At 38.1% G+C, this 19,727-nt stretch overlaps 2 protein-coding genes and 1 non-coding gene across 3 annotated transcripts; all 3 read right to left on the bottom strand.

Moving 5' to 3' along the window:
• Window positions 1-12,794: 12,794 nt before the first annotated feature.
• Window positions 12,795-13,673, bottom strand: LOC106447974. Its single transcript, XM_013889915.2, has one exon. The coding sequence runs from the start codon at window positions 13,671-13,673 to the stop codon at window positions 12,795-12,797; it is 879 nt and encodes a 292-aa protein (XP_013745369.2).
• Window positions 13,674-14,611: 938 nt separating this feature from the next.
• On the bottom strand, window positions 14,612-16,255 carry LOC125590455. The gene is made up of 2 exons (XM_048764029.1): window positions 15,250-16,255; window positions 14,612-15,111 (listed from the first exon to the last, which is right to left on the bottom strand). Exons 1-2 carry the CDS (start codon window positions 16,253-16,255, stop codon window positions 14,612-14,614), a joined length of 1,506 nt encoding a protein of 501 aa, XP_048619986.1.
• A 1,908-nt stretch (window positions 16,256-18,163) lies between these two features.
• On the bottom strand, window positions 18,164-18,282 carry LOC125590840. The gene has a single exon (XR_007326842.1). It is a non-coding gene; the product is annotated as a 5S ribosomal RNA (ribosomal RNA).
• Window positions 18,283-19,727: the final 1,445 nt, after the last annotated feature.

The raw sequence follows: 19,727 nt of genomic DNA, 5'->3' as shown, positions 1-19,727 counted from the left end.
TGTGGATACTTGAGGAGGTTGCTCTCAGTTTACTAGATTGCTCCCAGTAGTATTAGGAACTTGTTGCATAAAAACCTCCTTCAGTTGGTCGTAAGTTCCAATAAAATTCCACCAGTACAAGATCCAACGGTTCATGCACCCTCGTAGAAAATATCACTGCATATTTCCTCTAAAGCTGAAACCAGGAGACTGAAGATTTCCCGAACTCTCTTCTCTATCAGTAAAGACTTATTGATTATACTTGCTAACTCGTCTGAAGTTACCAACTTGACTTAAGATAGATTGTCACAGCAATTTTTTTCAGATTGATGAAATGGAATTATAATCTTCAATCTGCAACGGAAATTTCATCTTAATCTACTCAACTTTCCATTCTATATAAGGTATCATTCTGTTTATTTATTTATCTTATATATATATAGTGTTAAAACTTTAATATATTAGTTATTGTGGGGTTGGGTTCATGTGTGACTTTGATAAAATGGACCATGTTGATTACCAAAAAAAATTGGAACCATGTGACATAAGAACGAGGACGCACTACAAGAAAACAACGGTATTCTGACGGACATTCCGACGGAAAATGAAATCCTCGGAATATTCCGAAGAAACATAAAATTTGTGTTTCCTCGGAATTTCCTCGGAATATACCGACGGAATTCCGAGGAAATACAAATCCGTCAGAATATTCTTATGGAATACCGATAAAAAACGTATTCCTCGAAAAAAACCGATGAATTCCGAGGATATATTATAGCCGTTAGAGAGCCGTTGGGGGATTTTAAAAATTCCGAGGAAATTCCGGCGAACTAGCTGTTTCCGTCGGAATTCCGTCGGAATTTCCTCGGTCTGTCGGCAGGATTTCAACTATAAATACAAGCACCCCTCTTCCTCTTCATTCACTCCATATCTTCATCTTCCCTCTTACTCTCTTTACACACGAATTTGATTCATAAAAAACATGTCTTCTTCAAATTATTTTCGTTCTTGAATCGATCGACCTCATTTGGATCCGAACACGAGATTGCTTACGGAAGAATACCAACGAGGTATAACCGAATTCATGGGGTTAGTTCACCGACAACCGGAAGCAAAAACAGGTATGTTAAGATGTCCTTGCTCTAATTGTAAAAATAGAAAGGTCATTAAAGAGTGGGATGTTTGGACTCATCTATATTTGAGTGGGTTTACACGAAGTTACAAAATTTGGTATCATCATGGGGAAACTGATTATGAACATGGTAGTACTAGCGAACCTCAGCCAGCGGTTAGATTAGAAGAACCAATTAGAACGGATGTAGATTATGGTATAGGTACTGAGCAGATGATAAATGATCATTTTAGAGGGGAAGATTTACCCAATGCACAAGCTAGGAGATTTTATGATATGTTGGATGCTGGAAAGCAACCATTGTACGAAGGTTGCAGAGATGGTCATTCCGCTTTATCATCTGCTACAAGATTGATGGGCATTAAAACATATTATAATTTGGCTGAAGACTGTGTGGACGCGATTGCTGATTTTGTAAAAGGTATTCTACCCGAGGATAATGTAGCTCCTGGTTCATACTACGAGGTTTAGAAACTCGTAGCTGGTCTTGGTTTATCGTATCAGGTAATAGATGTATGCAGCGACAACTGCATGATTTATTGGAGGGCGGATGAACAGCGGGTTACATGCAAATTTTGTGGAAAGCCTCGTTATAAAGATACGAGTGGAAGAGTTCCAGTGCCATATAAAAGGATGTGGTATTTGCCTTTGACGGAAAGGTTGCAGAGGTTGTATCTGTCTGAACGCACAGCGCAACCAATGAGATGGCATGCGGAGCACTCAACAGATGGTGAGATCAGACATCCTTCAGATGCAAAAGCGTGGAAGCATTTCCAATCAAAGTATCCCGACTTTGCATATGAGAGAAGAAATGTCTACCTTGGATTATGTACTGATGGTTTCAGTCCGTTTGGCAAGAGTGGAAGACAATATTCTCTATGGCCCGTCATTCTTACACCATACAACCTACCCCCAAACTTGTGCTTGCGACGAGAGTTTTTGTTTCTCTCGATTCTCGTTCCCGGACCAGAGCATCCTAAGAGATCACTTGATGTGTTTCTTCAGCCACTAATATATGAGTTACAACAACTATGGGCTCAAGGTGCTGAAACATACGATGTTTCGTGTAAAGAAAACTTTCAAATGCGGGCAGTACTAATGTGCACAATAAGTGATTTTCCAGCATATGGTATGTTGTCTGGATGGACAACGCATGGAAGGCTATCATGTCCATATTGTCAAGATAACACTGATGCTTTCCAACTAAAGCACGGAAGGAAAACATGTTGGTTTGACTGTCACAGGAGATTCCTACCACCTGATCATCCATATCGTAGGAGTAGAAATTTGTTTACAAAGAACAAGAGGATGTTTGACAGTCCACCTCCGGAAATTTGTGGGAAAGATTTGAAGATACAACTAAGATATTTTGGTGCAGAAGGACGCCAGACGTCGGTGGACATGAGCGTTTTCCGGTAGATGCTGTTGGAGAACTACATAACTGGCACAAAAAAAGTATTTTCTGGGATCTGCCATACTGGGAGGATCATTTGCTAAGGCATAATTTAGATGTCATGCATATTGAGAAGAACTTTTTTGACAATCTCATGAACACGATCCTTAATGTTCAAGGTAAAACAAAGGATAATTTGAAGTCAAGACTGGATTTAGTCGATATATGTGCTCGTTCAGAACTTCATGTTGATGAGAATGGTAGGGCTCCTTTTCCCATATATCGACTTGATGCAGAGGGAAAAGATGCGTTCTTTGATTGGATTTCAAACGATGTGGAATTTCCAGACGGTTACGCATCAAATTTGCGTAACTGTATCGACAGAAAGGAAGGAAAGTTTAATGGCTTGAAAAGCCACGATTGCCATGTAATGATGCAGCGCCTCCTTCCGTTCGCCTTCAAGGAATTATCACCACGAAATGTTCATGAAGCAATTGCAGGGATAAGTGGTTTCTTCCGAGATTTATGCACGAGATCAGTGACTCTTGAAGGTATTGAAAATTTGAAGACTAACATAGCCGTGATTCAGTGCAACCTTGAGAAGATATTTCCTCCCTCATTTTTTGATGTTATGGAGCATCTTGTTATTCACATGGCAAGAGAATTGGAACTTGGTGGTCCTGTGCAGTATAGATGGATGTATCTGTATGAGCGGTATATGTTCCATTTGAAGAAGATGGTGAAAAATTTAAGTAGGGTGGAAGGTTCTATAGTCGCACAGATGATCAATCAAGAAACTTCAAACTTTGCCGAGTACTACTTTCCAACAGAAGTTCAGACCAAAAACAGAAGACCTGCTCGGCATGATGATAGAGGCGAACGGGCAACATATCATGTTACGGTTCCAGACATTTTCACAGACGTTGGACGACTTAGCGGAAAACCAAAGAACCGTCGACTTACTGAGCAGGAGCGCAGTCATTTGCAAACATATTTGCTCACCAACTGCGAAGACGTTCTTCAATTTGAAAGGTAAATAAATTAGCTTACAAATTTTTATTTTAACAAGTTAAAATTTAAATCTTAATTAATTACATTATTGTCATCATATACAGGATTTTCATGGCAGAAAAGCGGTTCAAGTATAGATATGCCACAGAGGACGAACTAGAAGAAATGAAGCAGAGAGAATTTACTGGATGGATGTTTACTTATGTGAGTGCTTTAAACAAATTAAAATATATTTTATCACATATTTATACTAATTCACATTTATTGATATAATATATATATATATATGTGCTATTAATAGGTGTCTGCTGGTTTGGCCAGATGTGAAACATTTGACGATTGGATACGTGAGATGGTCGTTGGACCAAACTTTGTTGTGAAGTCATATCCGAGATTTTGTACTCGAGGATATGCATTCACAACTCAGAAGAGGAGACGTTCGAGTATGACTTATGATGCTGGTGTTTGTTCTGCATCAGGAGATGATGTATACTACGGACACATACATGAGATTTTGGAAATCAAGTATTTGGGCATGGTTGGATTGCGCTGTATTGTTTTCTATTGTGATTGGCACGACAACACTCCAGATCGAGGTGTGAGAACAGATGCATTTGGTGTTACATCAATAATTCGAGGCGAAAGCTGCAATATTATGATCCTTTCATTTTTGCTTCTCAGGCCGATCAGGTAATTAAATGTTAATTATTCAGAATGATTCATCATCATGTGTATTAATTTATAATTTTACTAATAATTTTCTAAATGTTACAGGTTTGTTATATCAAGTACCCCCGGGTAAGGAACAGAGATGATCCATGGGTTACTGTTACAAGACTCAACCCGAGAGGCCGAGTTCAGAGAAGTTCTGAACTGGAAGACCCACTACAACCAAGCACATCCGGCAACTTAAGTGCAGCAGAAGATTTAGCTGGAGTTGGCCTTGTAGTCGATTTAACCGACTTCGGAGAGGAAGCCGTCGTTCACGTAGAGGATGAACCAGTGATTGGAGAGTTTCACCAAGATTCAGATTCATCTGGTGATGACGACTCGGAAATAGACTACCATTGATTTTTTTTTTAAAGAAATACCGAGGAATTTGTTTTTCCTCAGAATTTCCTCGGAATATTCCGAGGCTTTTCCGAGGAAACAAGGTTTTTAAATCTAAAACAACGTTTTTCAGTTTGAATAACACTTATATAACCCTTATTAAATGTCTTAGACTTATTATGTAGTCAAAAATTTGTTTCTTACCCTATAATACACACTTTTCCGATTGTATGAACGAAATCCCCACAACATAAGAGAAACACTTATACACTTTAATGAACGGTAAAGGGAATACTTTCAATTCGTTTTGAAATTTGTTATTTCATGGTTTATGCTCATCTATACAAAGAATCCTTAATGGTATGCATTGCAATTGTATAAGAAATGAAATACGGCAAAAAAAATTGATGTTTTGAAACCCCAAACACTAGTTCCTCGGTATTTCCTCGGAATATTCCGACGGAATTCCGAGGAAGATAAGGGTTTCCTCGGAATTCCCTCGGAATATTCCGAGGAAATTCCGAGGAAATAGGGGTTTTAAACCGAAAACAACGTTTTGCGGTTTGAATAACACTTATATAACCCTTATTAAGTGTCTTAGACTGATTATGAAGTCAAAAATTTGTTTCTTACCCTATAATAAACACCTTTCCGATTGTATGAACGAAATCCCCACAACATAAGAGAAACACTTATACACTTTAATGAACGGTAAAGGGAATACTTTCAATTCGTTTTGAAATTTGTTATTTCATGGTTTATGCTCATCTATACAAAGAATCCTCAATGGTATGCATTACAATTGTATAAGAAAAGAAATACGGCAAAAAAAAATTGATGTTTTGAAACCCCAAACACTAATTCCTCGGTATTTCCTCGGAATATTCCGACGGAATTCCGAGGAAGATAAGGGTTTCCTCGGAATTCCCTCGGAACATTCCGAGGAAATTCGAAGGAAATTCCAAGGAAATAGGGGTTTTAAACCGAAAACAACGTTTTGCGGTTTGAATAACACTTATATAACTCTTATTAAGTGTTTTAGACTGATTATGAAGTCAAAAATTTGTTCCTTACCCTATAATAAACACTTTTCCGATTGTATGAACGAAATCCCGACAACATAAGAGAAACACTTATACACTTTAATGAACGGTAAAGTGAATACTTTCAATTCATTTTGAAATTTGTTATTTCATGGTTTATGCTCATCTATACAAAGAATCCTCATTGGTATGCATTACAATTGTATAAGAAATGAAATACGGCAAAAAAAATTGATGTTTTGAAACCCCAAACACTAGTTCCTCGGTATTTCCTCGGAATATTCGGACGGAATTCCGAGGAAGATAAGGGTTTCCTCGGAATTCCCTCGGAATATTCCGAGGAAATTCCGAGGAAATAGGGGTTTTAAACCAAAAACAACGTTTTACGGTTTGAATAACACTTATATAACCCTTATTAAGTGTCTTAGACTGATTATGAAGTCAAAAATTTGTTCCTTACCCTATAATAAACACTTTTCCGATTGTATGAACGAAATCCCCACAACATAAGAGAAACACTTATACACTTTAATGAACGGTAAAGGGAATACTTTCAATTCGTTTTGAAATTTGTTATTTCATGGTTTATGCTCATCTATACAAAGAATCCTCAATGGTATGCATTACAATTGTATAAGAAATGAAATACGGCAAAAAAAAATTGATGTTTTGAAACCCCAAACACTAGTTCCTCGGTATTTCCTCGGAATATTCCGACGGAATTCCGAGGAAGATAAGGGTTTCCTCGGAATTCCCTCGGAACATTCCGAGGAAATTCCAAGGAAATAGGGGTTTTAAATCGAAAACAACGTTTTGCGGTTTGAATAACACTTATATAACCTTTATTAAGTGTCTTAGACTGATTATGAAGTCAAAAATTTGTTCCTTACCCTATAATAAACACTTTTCCGATTGTATGAACGAAATCCCGACAACATAAGAGAAACACTTATACACTTTAATGAACGGTAAAGTGAATACTTTCAATTAGTTTTGAAATTTGTTATTTCATGGTTTATTCTCATCTATACAAAGAATCCTCAATGGTATGCATTACAATTGTATAAGAAATGAAATACGGCAAAAAAAATTGATGTTTTGAAACCTCAAACACTAGTTCCTCGGTATTTCCTCGGAATATTCCGACAGAATTCCGAGGAAGATAAGGGTTTCCTCGGAATTCCCTCGGAATATTCCGAGGAAATTCCGAGGAAATAGGGTTTTAAACCGAAAACAACGTTTTGCGGTTTGAATAACACTTATATAACCCTTATTAAGTGTCTTAGACTGATTATGAAGTCAAAAATTTGTTCCTTACCCTATAATAAACACTTTTCCGATTGTATGAACGAAATCCCCACAACATAAGAGAAACACTTATACACTTTAATGAACGGTAAAGGGAATACTTTCAATTCGTTTTGAAATTTGTTATTTCATGGTTTATGCTCATCTATACAAAGAATCCTCAATGGTATGCATTACAATTGTATAAGAAATGAAATACGGCAAAAAATTGATGTTTTGAAACCCCAAACACTAGTTCTTCGGTATTTCCTCGGAATATTCCGACGGAATTCCGACGGATATTTTACTATCCGTCGGAATTTCCTCGGAATATTTTCATTTAACCGGGCAAATATTTCGCGAAAATTGAAATTAGAATTCCGATGGAATTCCGACGGATAGTATCCGTCGGACCCTAGGTTTTATAACCACGAGCCGCTTCTTGTTCCCCATTTCTCTCTTCTTCCTCTGCGCGACTCCTCCGGCGATTTCCCACTGAAATCCGACGATATCTCCGGCGATCTCCCCCTTCTCTTACACAAATCATGTAAGGACCCTATCCCACTCTCTTAGGTTCTATTTGTTAGGTTTTTGTGTAGTTTTGATAGATTTTTGTTAGGGTGATTGGTTAAGATTGTGATTTGATTGTATAATAGGTTTAGAATTGTGATTTGGTTGAATAATTTGTTTTGTTGAATTGATTTAGAATTTTTTTTTATAATTTTTTTATTATTATTTTATTTATAAAATCGATTTTTGTATATAAAATCGATTTTTGTATTTTACAAAACGATTTTTGTGTATAAATTCGATTTTTTGGATTTTACAAAATGTTTTTTGTATATAAATTCGATTTTTTGGATTTTATAAAACATTTTTAATATCTATAAAACTTTTTTTGTGATTAAAAACTATTATTTGGGATTTAAAATATATATATATATTATTATTAAAACTATTTTTTGTAATTATTAAACTATTTTTGTTTATTAAAACTATTTTTTGTTTATTAGAACTATTTTTATATATTTATTAAACATTTTTAATATCTATAAATCTTTTTTTTTGTGTTTAAAAACTATTATTTGGGATTTTTTTTAAAAAAAAAAAATTAATTTATATATTTCTATATTTATTAAATATAAATTTTTTTTAATTTACAGGTCTCATGATTATCAGACCCGGCCTCGACAGCGTCGTGGTCGTGGTGGTACGGGGAGCCAGTCTCCGGATTCCAGCCATTTTCAGGATTCTCCTTCGCCCCACAGCTCCTACCATACATCTCCCTCTGCTGCACCCGCTCCTGCTCCTCTCGCTCCCGCTGCTGCATCCGCTCCTGCTCCTCCGGGTCCTCCGGGAGTGATGAGTGTTGCGGAGTTGGTTCAACAGTCCGGTCGTGACCATCTTCCCTATCTCACTCTGTATCCACATGGACGGGGTCGAACATGGTAATTAAACATATTTTTTTTCTTTAAATTTGGATTCATTATTAACCGTTTATTCTTTTTATTAAGTTCAACCGATCCGGGAACGGGATCAGCGCATGGATCAACCGTATGATGTACTCGGCCCTCGACAGGGGACATCCGACTTTCACTCACTTCCCTACCGACAAGCAGCATCTGTGGTTTCGTCAGTTTGCGGTAAGTATTCTAATTTTTTACTTATATTTTTAATCTTTAATATAAATTTTCTACTAATTTTGTTTTTTTTTCAGCAAGAGTTCAACTGGAATTCCGATGAGACGCTCTTTATCTATCACCATTTTGTCCATAAAGTTATGGACAACTATGGGAAGTAGATCCACGAGTGGAAGAAGAAGTGGGAAATCAATAAGGTTCGATTTAATTTATTAAACAATTTTTTAATTTATTAAACTATTTTTTAATTTATTAAATTTTTTTTTTTTTTATTAAAAGCTCCCAAAGTCGATGAACGACACGGTCTGGAAGGAGTTGTGTGCGCATTGGGATAAGGAAGAGACGAAAGAAACTTCTTCCACCAACTCCACCAACCGCAGGAACGACCGTAAAGGGAAGGGCATCTACAAGCATAACTTGGGTGCTCAATCTATTGCCACTCTAGGAGATCGCATGGTAAGTTCAACCGCTTTTTTTTCAATTATTTGAGTTTCAGAATTTTAATTTATTGTGCATTTCTTCTAATTTCTAATGTTTCTTTAATTTATGTTTTTTTTCAAGGCGGAAGAAAATGATGGCGAGCCGGTTGATGATCTCGCCCTAATGAGGAGGGCGTATACCAACAAGAAGACCGGTCAGATTGATGACGGTCTTGTGAGGGACGTGGTCGACCTGGTCCAAACTCAGGTGGTAGACGAAGTGTCTCAGCTTCAAACCGAGGATGACACTTCGACGGCTTCGACCAACTTGTCCCGGTTTCGAATCAACGAAATCGTTGAATCGGTAAGTTTTTTTTTTTAAAGTTCAATTTATTTATTTCTTGATTTTAATTTTATCATCAATTTATATTATTTAAATTTGGCTATTTATTTTTCAGTCGGTTCCAAAGAAGAAGGGACGTTTGGTCGGTTTGGGTCGTCGCTCCCGGTCGGCTGCTCCTTCTTCTGCACCACCGCCATATGTTGATCCAGAAGTTCTTACGGCTCAGCTGAAGGACAAGGATGATCGGATATCTGCGTTGGAGACCCAGATGGCAGCTCAACAGGCGGGCTATGAGACACTGAAGAGGCTGAACGAGCAGATGATGGAGATGATGAAGAGGATGTACCCGAACGAGGAGTTCCCGAACATTCAAGACCCGTAGTTTTTTTTTTTTTTACCAAAAACTCGGAATGTTTTATTTTTATTTGTAGAACTTTGAATTATCTAATATGTTTTCAGTTTTAATTTTAATTTTATATTTTCGAATTTAAATTTCACAAATTTTAATTTAAAAAAAATAATAATTTTTTTTTAAAAAATTAATTTTTTCGAAATTCCGAGGAAAAGCACCCTCGGAAATTTCCGACGATCTTTTCCTCAGAATAAGTCGTCGGAATTTTAAAAAAAATCCGAGGGAATGTTCCTCGGAATTTTCCGAGGGACTACGTTCCTCGGAATTTTCCGAGGGACTACGTTCCTCGGAAATTTCCGAAGGCCACGTTCCTCGGAAATTCCCGATGCAAATTCCGAGGAAGATTTCGTCGGAACTTCCGAGGATTGGACCATCGGAAATTTCCTCGGAATATACCGAGGAAGTCCTCCCTCTCGGTATATTCCGAGGAACTTTCCGACGATCTAGTGGTCCTCGGAGTTTCCTCGGAAATTCAGTCCTCGGAATTCCGTTTGAAATTTCCGAGGGATTTCCGAGGAAAAATGAATTTCCGAGGAGTTATTTCCGACGACTTTTTTCGTCGGTATGTCGTCGGAATAGCCTTATTCCGACGACATACCGACGATTTTTTCCTTCAGTATGGCGATGTTTTCTTGTAGTGACTTACCTCTACATATGCCATCATATTAGGGCGCCACTAATGATTAACTGCATGGATGACAGATAATGTCAACTTACGTGCACATAAGAAAATACACTCATTTCTATTTTTATTTTACGATTCCAATTTCTCTTCCAAAAAAGGTTGGGAGCTATTTGATAAAATATTTAGTATCGAATAGCATAATCAAACCTGAGAATCATATTAACCACGTAGAAAAGTGGTATTTCAATCTGGAATGGTTATACATATTAGAAATCCAGGAGTAAAATCATCCATGTTTTTGTTCGACAAATCAGTTAATCATGTGTTTCATTGATGAATATTGGTCAATGTTTTGTTTCTTGGTGGATACGTTGAAAAGTGCTACCGTCGTGCATGTGCCATTTGCCATGTTGACGAATGAGATGTAGAGTGTGCGATTTATAGGAGACTTTGTTTTAATCTATTCCTCTGTTTTGGTTTTGATATAAGAAAATTGAAGACAATATAAAGAAAACAATTTTAAATAACAACTTAACTTATTTTTTATACTATATAATTAAGCTGTCCTATAACGTACAACGGTATTTACTATATCAAAATGACATTTTCTCCGCAAGTTAAGAAAATTTTATCATGTGGTTTTATAGTGTTAATTATTCCGTATATAGCTTATTGATTTGTTTCTTTATACAGTTGCGTTGCGTATTGTCGTTTACTCGTTTTTAACACAAGATGATATTTTTCTATGAACGCCATATCATATTATCATTACAATCGTTCTCCCGGAATTCGAGTAATTCAAGCAGGGCCGGCTCAAAGGCAAGTACAATCGGTGCACCGCCCTGGGCCCGCGAAACAAGGGGTCCATTAAAAAAATTTTTTTTAGTTGATCTTGTAATTATTCAAAGTTTTGACAGATTCTTTTGAGAAGTATTATTAGCCTTGGGCGATGGGTTTAAGAAAAAATATAGACATAGCAGTGGAGTCCACAAGGTATGGGCCCATTTAAAAAAAAAAATAGTTAACGTTGTAAAGTGTCGATCTCTAGATTATTTAGGGTTTTCTGTTTTCTTTTCTTTTTGGTTAACTTGTTCTTACAAAATCCTTTCATCTTTTTTTTCTAGACTCTAAATCTCAGAAAATTCATTTTTACATCAGAAACTTCGATTTGATCACTCTAGTCTCTCTGGTAAGATTTCGTTTCTAGATCTGTCATATATTTTTTGTGTTCACACAATTTTAGTCTGAAAAATATATAAGAAAAAAATCACTTTTTCCCCATCCGAAGTTCTTATATATGGTGTTTCAATCAAAAACTTAGAGTGTGAATGGTCTAACTGAATTTTCAAGTATTTTTCTAATTTCAGGTTCACTCTTTCTTTGGGAATTCTGATATTTTTCTGTTTATTTGATATTTTTGCTTAAATCATGACCGGTGATTCAGGATGTCAAAAAAGAAAAAAAAAGAAAGGTAGCAGAATTATTTTTAAAATCTTAGAAAAGTTCGATGGATAGATTTGTGATAAAAAAATGTTAATGAAAATCTTGAACCTGCTACTGAAGATAATAGTACTGAATCAAAAGATCATTTTGATGATAGTATTAGTCACTGAGTGAGCATGATAATGGGTTAGATGAATCTAATGTTGAAAGTATGAATGTTCATGAACCAAAAAGCTCATTCATCGATATATATGATCCTAGGTATTGGAATAACTTTGATAATAGAATGAAAGATTTTTTGGTTGAAAAAGGGTTTGAAAGAGAAATGAATCTTGTGTGTCCCTTAGATAAGAGCTCTAGACATTTTTCAAATGTTTATTATTCTAGGAAATTGAGTAATGGGGAAATTAGGGATAGAAATTGGCTGGTTTATTCGAAACATGAGGACAAATGTTACTATTTTTGTTGCAAGTTGTTTAAATCTAGTGTTTCCTTAAGTTCGTTAGCTAATGATGGATTAAGAGATTGGAAGCATCTTAGTGATAGGCTTAAACACCATGAAATAAGTGCAGATCATATGACTAACATGAAAACTTGGAATGAATTGAAAGTTAGATTGGAAAAAAATCTGACGATTGATAAAGAATTACAAAAGGAAATAGCAAAAGAAAAAGAGCGTTGGAGACTTGTTTTAACTAGAATAATTGCTGAAGTGAAATTTCTTGCTAAGCGGAATTTGGCATTTAGAGGAATAAATGAGAAACTTTATCAAGATAACAATGGTAATTTCTTAGGCTCTATTGAGATGATTGCAGAATTTGACTTGGTAATTCAAGATCATATTAAACGCATTCAAAGTCAAGAAATTCATCATCATTTTTTTTTTTTTTGAATGAATGTTAAATTTTATTCACCAAAAACCTTTTTACATCAAGTGGATCTTTGATAGGTAAAGCCTTCGAAATTTTTACAGCTACAACCCCTCTAGCATTCTACCTCCTAGCTACCAAAACTTATTTACATTCTTGTGCCAAACCAATATTGCAGACTATCCCTCATACCTTTCATATCCTTCATTTGCACTACGCTCAGCTTGTTCCTGATTGACTTATCTATGAATTTAGCCAAAACTTGCATCGGCCTTGGAGGGTCACCATGTCGTCGCTTGTTACGCTCCCACCACAGTGTATACACAGTGATCTGCAATGCATATCTGAGACAGAACCTTTTCCTTTTCTCCATTGTCGAAACAGATATTAGCTCCACCATTATATTCCACTTATTCGAGTAGGCTCTTCCCAACAGCCCTTTGACAAGATGTTCCCAAATCCAGGATGAGAAGGAGCACTCAAAAAAGAGGTGATTTCTTGTCTCAGGGGCTCTTTTACATAACACACAAGTAGTGTCTACACCTGGATTCCAAACAGCGATTCGATCCATTGTGGCTAGTCGGTCTCGTATGGCAATCCAGGTCATGAAGGCAAATTTTGGTGTGGCCTGTGCGAACCAGATACTCTGCCCCCAGATGCATGGCGTCGCTATTTCTCTGGTCATCGACCAAGTCTCAGCAGTTGAGAAGCTGGGTTTGAAACATGACTTCCATCTCCACAAATCCACATCGTCCATATCCAGAATCAGCTTCTCTTTGACTATACTCAGCTCCTTTTCGACTTCATTTAACAGAGGCCGTCTATGTCTCTTCCTCCTCCGATGGTTCCAAATCGCCTCCTCCAAAGTGGCTTCCCGACGAATTCCCATTTCAATTAAACCTCTGTCACCAAGTACCTCAATCATCACCCCAATCTCCGACCAGCGATCAAACCAGAAGGAAATATGTCTCCCATTCCCTACTGCCTTCATATGGAACGTTCTAGCGACATCTCTCAACTTGAGCATTTTCCTCCAAACCCAAGAGCCTGTCTGCGTGCTCTCTTTTACTTCCCAAAAACTCTTCTTTTTAAGCAAATTCCTTCTGATCCATTGATCCATATGAGTTTTAGACCATACATGTAGTTCATTTCCTTCAGCGTTCTGATCCCCAATCCACCCTCCTCTTTTGTCTTACATATGTCCTTCCACCCAACTTTAACTCCAGTGGACTTGAGTTCTGGCCCTGACCATAGGAACCCTGAGCAGAGTTGCTCAATCTCTTTTGAGCACTGACTTGGAAGACGAAATGCCGTGGCCCAAAAGTTTACAGTACTCATCAAGACAGACTTAATTAATTGCAGTCTCCCTGCGTAGGATAAAAACCGAGATGTCCAAGAACAAATCCGACCACGGATCTTTTCTATCAATGGCAGATAGTATTGTCTAACCATTCCTTTTGTCATCAGGGGCAACCCCAGGTAGCGAACTGGCAGTTTACCCTCAGCAAACGGAAAGTTAGTGAGGATTCTACTTCTCTCCACTTCAGAAACCCCATCCATGAAAATAGTAGATTTCTCCAAACTAATAGAGAGACCAGACCAACCTTCAAATTCCTCAAAAACTGATAGGACTCCTTCCACCGACGCCTTACTGCCTTCCACAAACACCATCAGGTCATCGGCGAAACAAAGATGGGTAAGAGAAACCGATTGACATCGCGGGTGAAGACCAAATCTCCTCTCCTGGAAATCTTTGTCGATTTTATACGACATAACATTCATGCAAAGGACAAAAAGATAGGGAGAAAGGGAACACCCCTGTCTAAGACCCCTTGAGCTCTGAAAGTAGCCTGCTAAATCTCCATTAACCTGAACCGAGAAGGAGGGAGTGGTAACACATAAATTTATCCAATGTATGAATCTTGCAGGGAATCCCAAAGCCTCTAAACTGTTCAGCAGGAAGGTCTATTGGACAGAGTCAAAAGCCTTGGAGATGTCGATTTTCATAGCACAGCGCGGCGTGATTGAGTCCTTATGGTAATCAGCTACCAATTTTGATGCCAGCATCACATTTTCCATCAGTAACCTGCCTTTCACAAACGCAGACTGATTTGCAACAATGATCCTCGGGAGCATCTGTTTTAATCGGTTTGCAAGGATTTTTGAGACGACTTTATAAATCACATTGCAGCAAGCAATGGGTCTAAAGTCTCTCATCTCCATCGCAGCTGACTTCTTTGGTATGAGCGCCAAGATTGTTGAGTTGATACCCTTTGGGAGGAACCCCAGTTGAAAGACTGATTGTACTGCTACTATGAAGTCATGAGAGACAACCGACCAAGCTGTTTTAAAGAATTCGCATGAAAACCCGTCAGGTCCTGGCGACTTATTTGATGGCATAGAGAAAAGGACATTCTTGATCTCTTCAGAAGTTACAACAGCCTCCAAGTTTCTACAATCATTCCCTGAGCATTCAAAATCCAACAGACTCCTTAACTCCTCCACAGATACTCCATGATAGCTCTCCGGTGTCTGATTGAGAATCTCCGCAAATTATCTCCCTGCCTCGGCCTTTATCCCCGAGTGTTGCTTAACCATAGAACCATTTGGGCATCTGACTTCCCGCATAGTGTTTTGAGCTTGTCTAGTTTTTATTGAGTTGTGGAACGTCGTATTGTTTTGGTCTCCCACATCCAACCAATGCAACTTAGACCGCTGTTTGAGAAAATCTTCTTCTAACCCCGCAAGGTGAAGCCAATTACCATATGCCTCTGCCTCTTCCTGAACTGCCTCCCCACTTGGGTTAGCTAGAGTACTCTTCTGCTTATCACAAAGTACCGCATGTGCCTCTTTGGTTCTTAAGGATAGATTGCCCAACTGATCTCTACCAAGGTTCCTAATCAGCGGCTTAAGGTCCTTTAACTTCTTTGAGAACCGAAACATGGCTGAAGTGGAATGGAATAATTTTTCTGTTGAGTCCCAATACTCTTTTACCATAGGCAGGAATGTAGGGAGCCTACCAGTGGCGTTGACATATTTGAAAGGTCTTCGAATCTTCTCAGAGTCTTGCAACAAATGAATTTTGCACCTCATGTGATCAGAACAGCCCCCTGACTCAAAAACAGCATAAGCATTCCCAAATCTGTGCAGTGCCACATGGTTCACCAAGACTCTGTCTAGCTTCTTGCAAATCAGTCCCTCGTCTCTCTTATTGCACCAAGTGAAGAGAGGTCCTTGATAGCCGAGATCGGAAAGTTGACACCGAAGAGCCATTCTTTGAAAATCTCGCATACCCACTGCTAACCTCCCAAAGTTTTCAAATTCAGAGTGTTCACTCCCATCCAATATCTCGTTAAAGTCCCCCATTATGATCCACGCCTTTTGTTGAAACAATGGAGAAGCGTTGTGATGGATCAAATCTTCCCATAGCACCTTTCTTTCTTCCACTTGATTGCTTGCATAAACAAACGAGCAAAAAAATTCTTCTTCATCTTGTAAAGCAACGGATACAGTGATTAGCTGATCCGTCTTATATACCGGAGATATACGCACTGTATCTCTCCAAAGCAACCAGATTCTTCCTCCTTGACTATGCTCATAATTTGTCATCGCTGACCAATCTCTGAACACAGACCCCAAAATTCTCCCAGCCTTCTTTTCTTTTACTCTAGTCTCCAAAATACACCCAAATTTCAAGTCTTTATTACTCAGCCAATCTTTTAACACGGAATGCTTCAAAGTTTTGTTGAAACCGCGCACATTCCAAAAGAAACTTGACATATTAATGATGACGACGAGAAGACCTTGTGCTCATTGCCCTCGGATTTGCATCCTGAGACTTAGCTTTCTTCCCTTTCAACTTTCGATTTGCACACTGCTGATTAATGAAGTCTTCCTCAAGCTGCCCTGCCTCATCATTACCCATGTCAGTAGCATCACACTCAACCAACTCCCTGTCTTGCAAGATTTCTCCTTCCTCCTCATCCCCCACACTGAGAACAGAAACCTTAGAAGCCGAGATATGACTGTCCTCCCTTTGAGTGACAAAGGGATTTACCGGAGATCTTCCGACCTTAGTAGGAGAGACGCTGTACCAGTTGTCACTTGTTGACCTCTCCATTAGATTTGTCCCCTCCTTTTGTATTTCTCCATTTACCTCAATGACCTCATCCCTAGGCTTTTCCGGCTCCTTATGTATCATCTCTATCTCCAAATTCTTCTCTACCACAGCAACTGCCTGATGTGTTTCCTCGTCCTCTCGTTTACTCCCTGTCACTACTACTTCTTGATGTGCTTTTCCAGACTCCAAAATTTCCAGAGACACATCCCTTACATCCTCTGCTACAGACCTTATTTCATCCCTTCCCTCTGTTTCTTTTCCTTTCGAGCTACATACTTCTTCCGCGTGACCCCATTTGTCACAGATTCTACACTTAGTTGGGAGCCAAGGAAAGTGAAACCCCACTACGAACTCCTTTCCATTCCACTTGAATTTGATCTCTTTAGGTAAAGGTTTGGAGACATCCACCTTTGCAAACACTTTTGCAACTTCAAAATTAGTACACGCGACTGTCTCTGGATGTAGTTTTGCCGGGAATCCAACAACACTTGTGATAAAGCCAAGCCCTTCCCAGGAGTACATGTGCAACGGGACACCGCGAAGATGTACCCACATTGGAGTTGCCTCCTCCTCCTGTTTTTCTTCCTCTGACCTTGGCGACCACTTTGATACCACCATTGGAACCCCAACTATGTTCCACATCCCCCTTTTCAGAATTTTTTCCCTAGCCTTTGGGTTTGCGACCCGGAACCTCATTGTCGTAGCATTGACCTCAAATACCTCAACCTTTGCAGAGACCTCACCATATTTCCAGATCTTATTCAGCACCATGTGAACCTTTGCGACGTGGGGGGAGATATCCAGGAACTTTCCCACTATGAAATCCTCCCACAGCGGCGTGGAACTGGCAAGAACATCATCTGGAATCTCCACCGAATTCAACCCATCCTTGTTCGAAATCTCTACCTCATACTTCTTTAGAACTCTCTTGTCTTGCGCCACAGACACCCAAGACGGAGCAATGGGTTTTGCCCCAACTACCGGATCCGAGTTACCCACCGACGAACCTTCATCTCCCATCTCTTTCTCGTCCAAAACCCTCGCCGGAGAACCTGGCGGTTCAGGCGGCGCATCAGAAACCATAGCCCGTAACCCTAGCTCGCTATCGCCCAGAAATCCCCCTCTCACCAAAACGGAGCGTTTAACTAATTGATCTTTTCTTTGAATATATGAAATATCAAAATGAATATTATAAAATGACTATTTAAATAAAATTCAAATAACTCAGTTTCCTATACATGTTATTGATGCCACAATTATAACATGTAATAGAGATGGTTAAAAGGTTTTAATACCTATATTATTTGTTACTCCAACAAAAAAAAAATTTCTATTTAGAATGCGGCGCATACAATTTTCACTTAGTGTTACCTTCACTTCCAGGTTACGAATAAAAAGGGGTGCAACACGAGGACTTCCCGGGAGGTCACCCATCCTAGTACTACTCTCGTCCAAGCACGCTTAACTGCGGAGTTCTGTTGGGATCCGGTGCATTAGTGCTGGTATGATCGCACCCTTCTTGACACTTTTCGTGCCGGGGTTTGGTCATCATCATTATCTTGGTCATAATATTCAGAATGAGTTTATCTCTTTTTTAGCTCATAATGTTCAACTTTCTATAGTAGAAGTCATTAAAGAGGCAAAATATTTTTGTCATTCTTGATTGTACACCAGATGTGAGCCATCAAGAGCAAATGACTCTAATAATACGATGTGTGAATCTGTCAAAAAAAAAAGTAAGAGTACAAGAGTACTTCTTAGAGTTTGTTAAGGTAGATGACACATCCGGATTAGGACTTTTTGAAAAATTGTTAGATTCTCTAAAGTCTCTTACTCTTGATGTTGGTAATGTGAGAGGTCAAGGTTATGATAATGGTTCCAATATGAAAGGAAAACATCAAGGTGTTCAGAAACGATTTCTTGATATAAATCCAAACGCATTGTATATGCCATGTGCTTGTCATAGTCTTAATCTTGTGGTTAGCGATATGGCTCATTCATGTGTTAAGGCTATTTCATTCTTTGGAATTTTGCAGCGTATATATGCCTTGTTTTCTGGTTCTACAAAGAGATGGAAGATTTTACTTGACCATGTTCCTTTTTTACAGTGAAATCCTTATGCAATACTCGTTGGGAGAGTCGAATCAAGAGTGTCAAAGCAATCAGATTTCAAGCTCCACAAGTAAGGCCAGCTTTATTGGAATTATATGAATCATGTGATGATGCTATGACAAAAAGTGATGATGAAAGCTTAATCTTGTCATTGAAAATTTTGAATTCTTACTTGGCATGGTCATTTGGTATGAAATTTTGTTTTCTATTAATTCGGTGAGTAAAAACTACAAGCTAAATCTGTCTGTATTGATAATGCTTTGAAACAACTAGAAGGTGTAGTTTTATTTTTGGAGAAGTTTAGACATGAAGGTTTGCCTCTAGTTTGGGTATAGCTCAAAATATTGCTCATGATATGGATGTTGATCCTGTCTTTCCAAGTAAGCGTCGTATCTTTAGGAAAAAACAATTTGATGAAACCCAGTTAGGTGAAGAAGTACTAATTGGTGAGGATGATTTCAGAGTTAATTACTTTCTAGTTGTGGTAGACATGGCAATAACTTCAGTCTGGAACAGATTTGATCAAATGGTGAATTTTAAAAATGTTTTTGGATTTCTATTTGATTTGAAAAAAATAAAGGTATTAGGTGAAAGTGAAATAAGAGAACATTGTACTAACTTTCACAAAGTTTTTTCTTATGGTAATTCTTCAGATGTTGATTTAAATGATTTTTATTGTGAATTGAGAATCTTGCAAACTACTTTACCTGATGTGCCTATGGAACCTAGTGAAGTTCTTGAGTTTGTTGAAAGTGTGGGTTGTTATCAAAATGTTTCAATTGCTTATCGCATTCTTTTGACCATACCTGTGACTGTAGCTTCAGCGGAAATAAGTTTTTCAAAATTAAA

This window comes from Brassica napus, chromosome C7 (genome assembly GCF_020379485.1).
Source record: "Brassica napus cultivar Da-Ae chromosome C7, Da-Ae, whole genome shotgun sequence".
In the NCBI taxonomy this organism is placed as follows: domain Eukaryota; kingdom Viridiplantae; phylum Streptophyta; class Magnoliopsida; order Brassicales; family Brassicaceae; genus Brassica; species Brassica napus.
This window is presented reverse-complemented; position numbering and strand designations above follow the sequence as displayed.

Coding starts and splice junctions, on each gene's coding strand:
- LOC106447974 (XM_013889915.2), bottom strand. CDS start 13,673: ATGCTCAAGTTGAGAGATGTCGCTAGAACGTTCCATATGAAGGCAGTA.
- LOC125590455 (XM_048764029.1), bottom strand. CDS start 16,255: ATGACAAATTATGAGCATAGTCAAGGAGGAAGAATCTGGTTGCTTTGG. Junction 15,112..15,249: donor GGAAGTCAGATGCCCAAATG/GTTCTATGGTTA, acceptor TTGAATGCTCAG/GGAATGATTGTAGAAACTTG.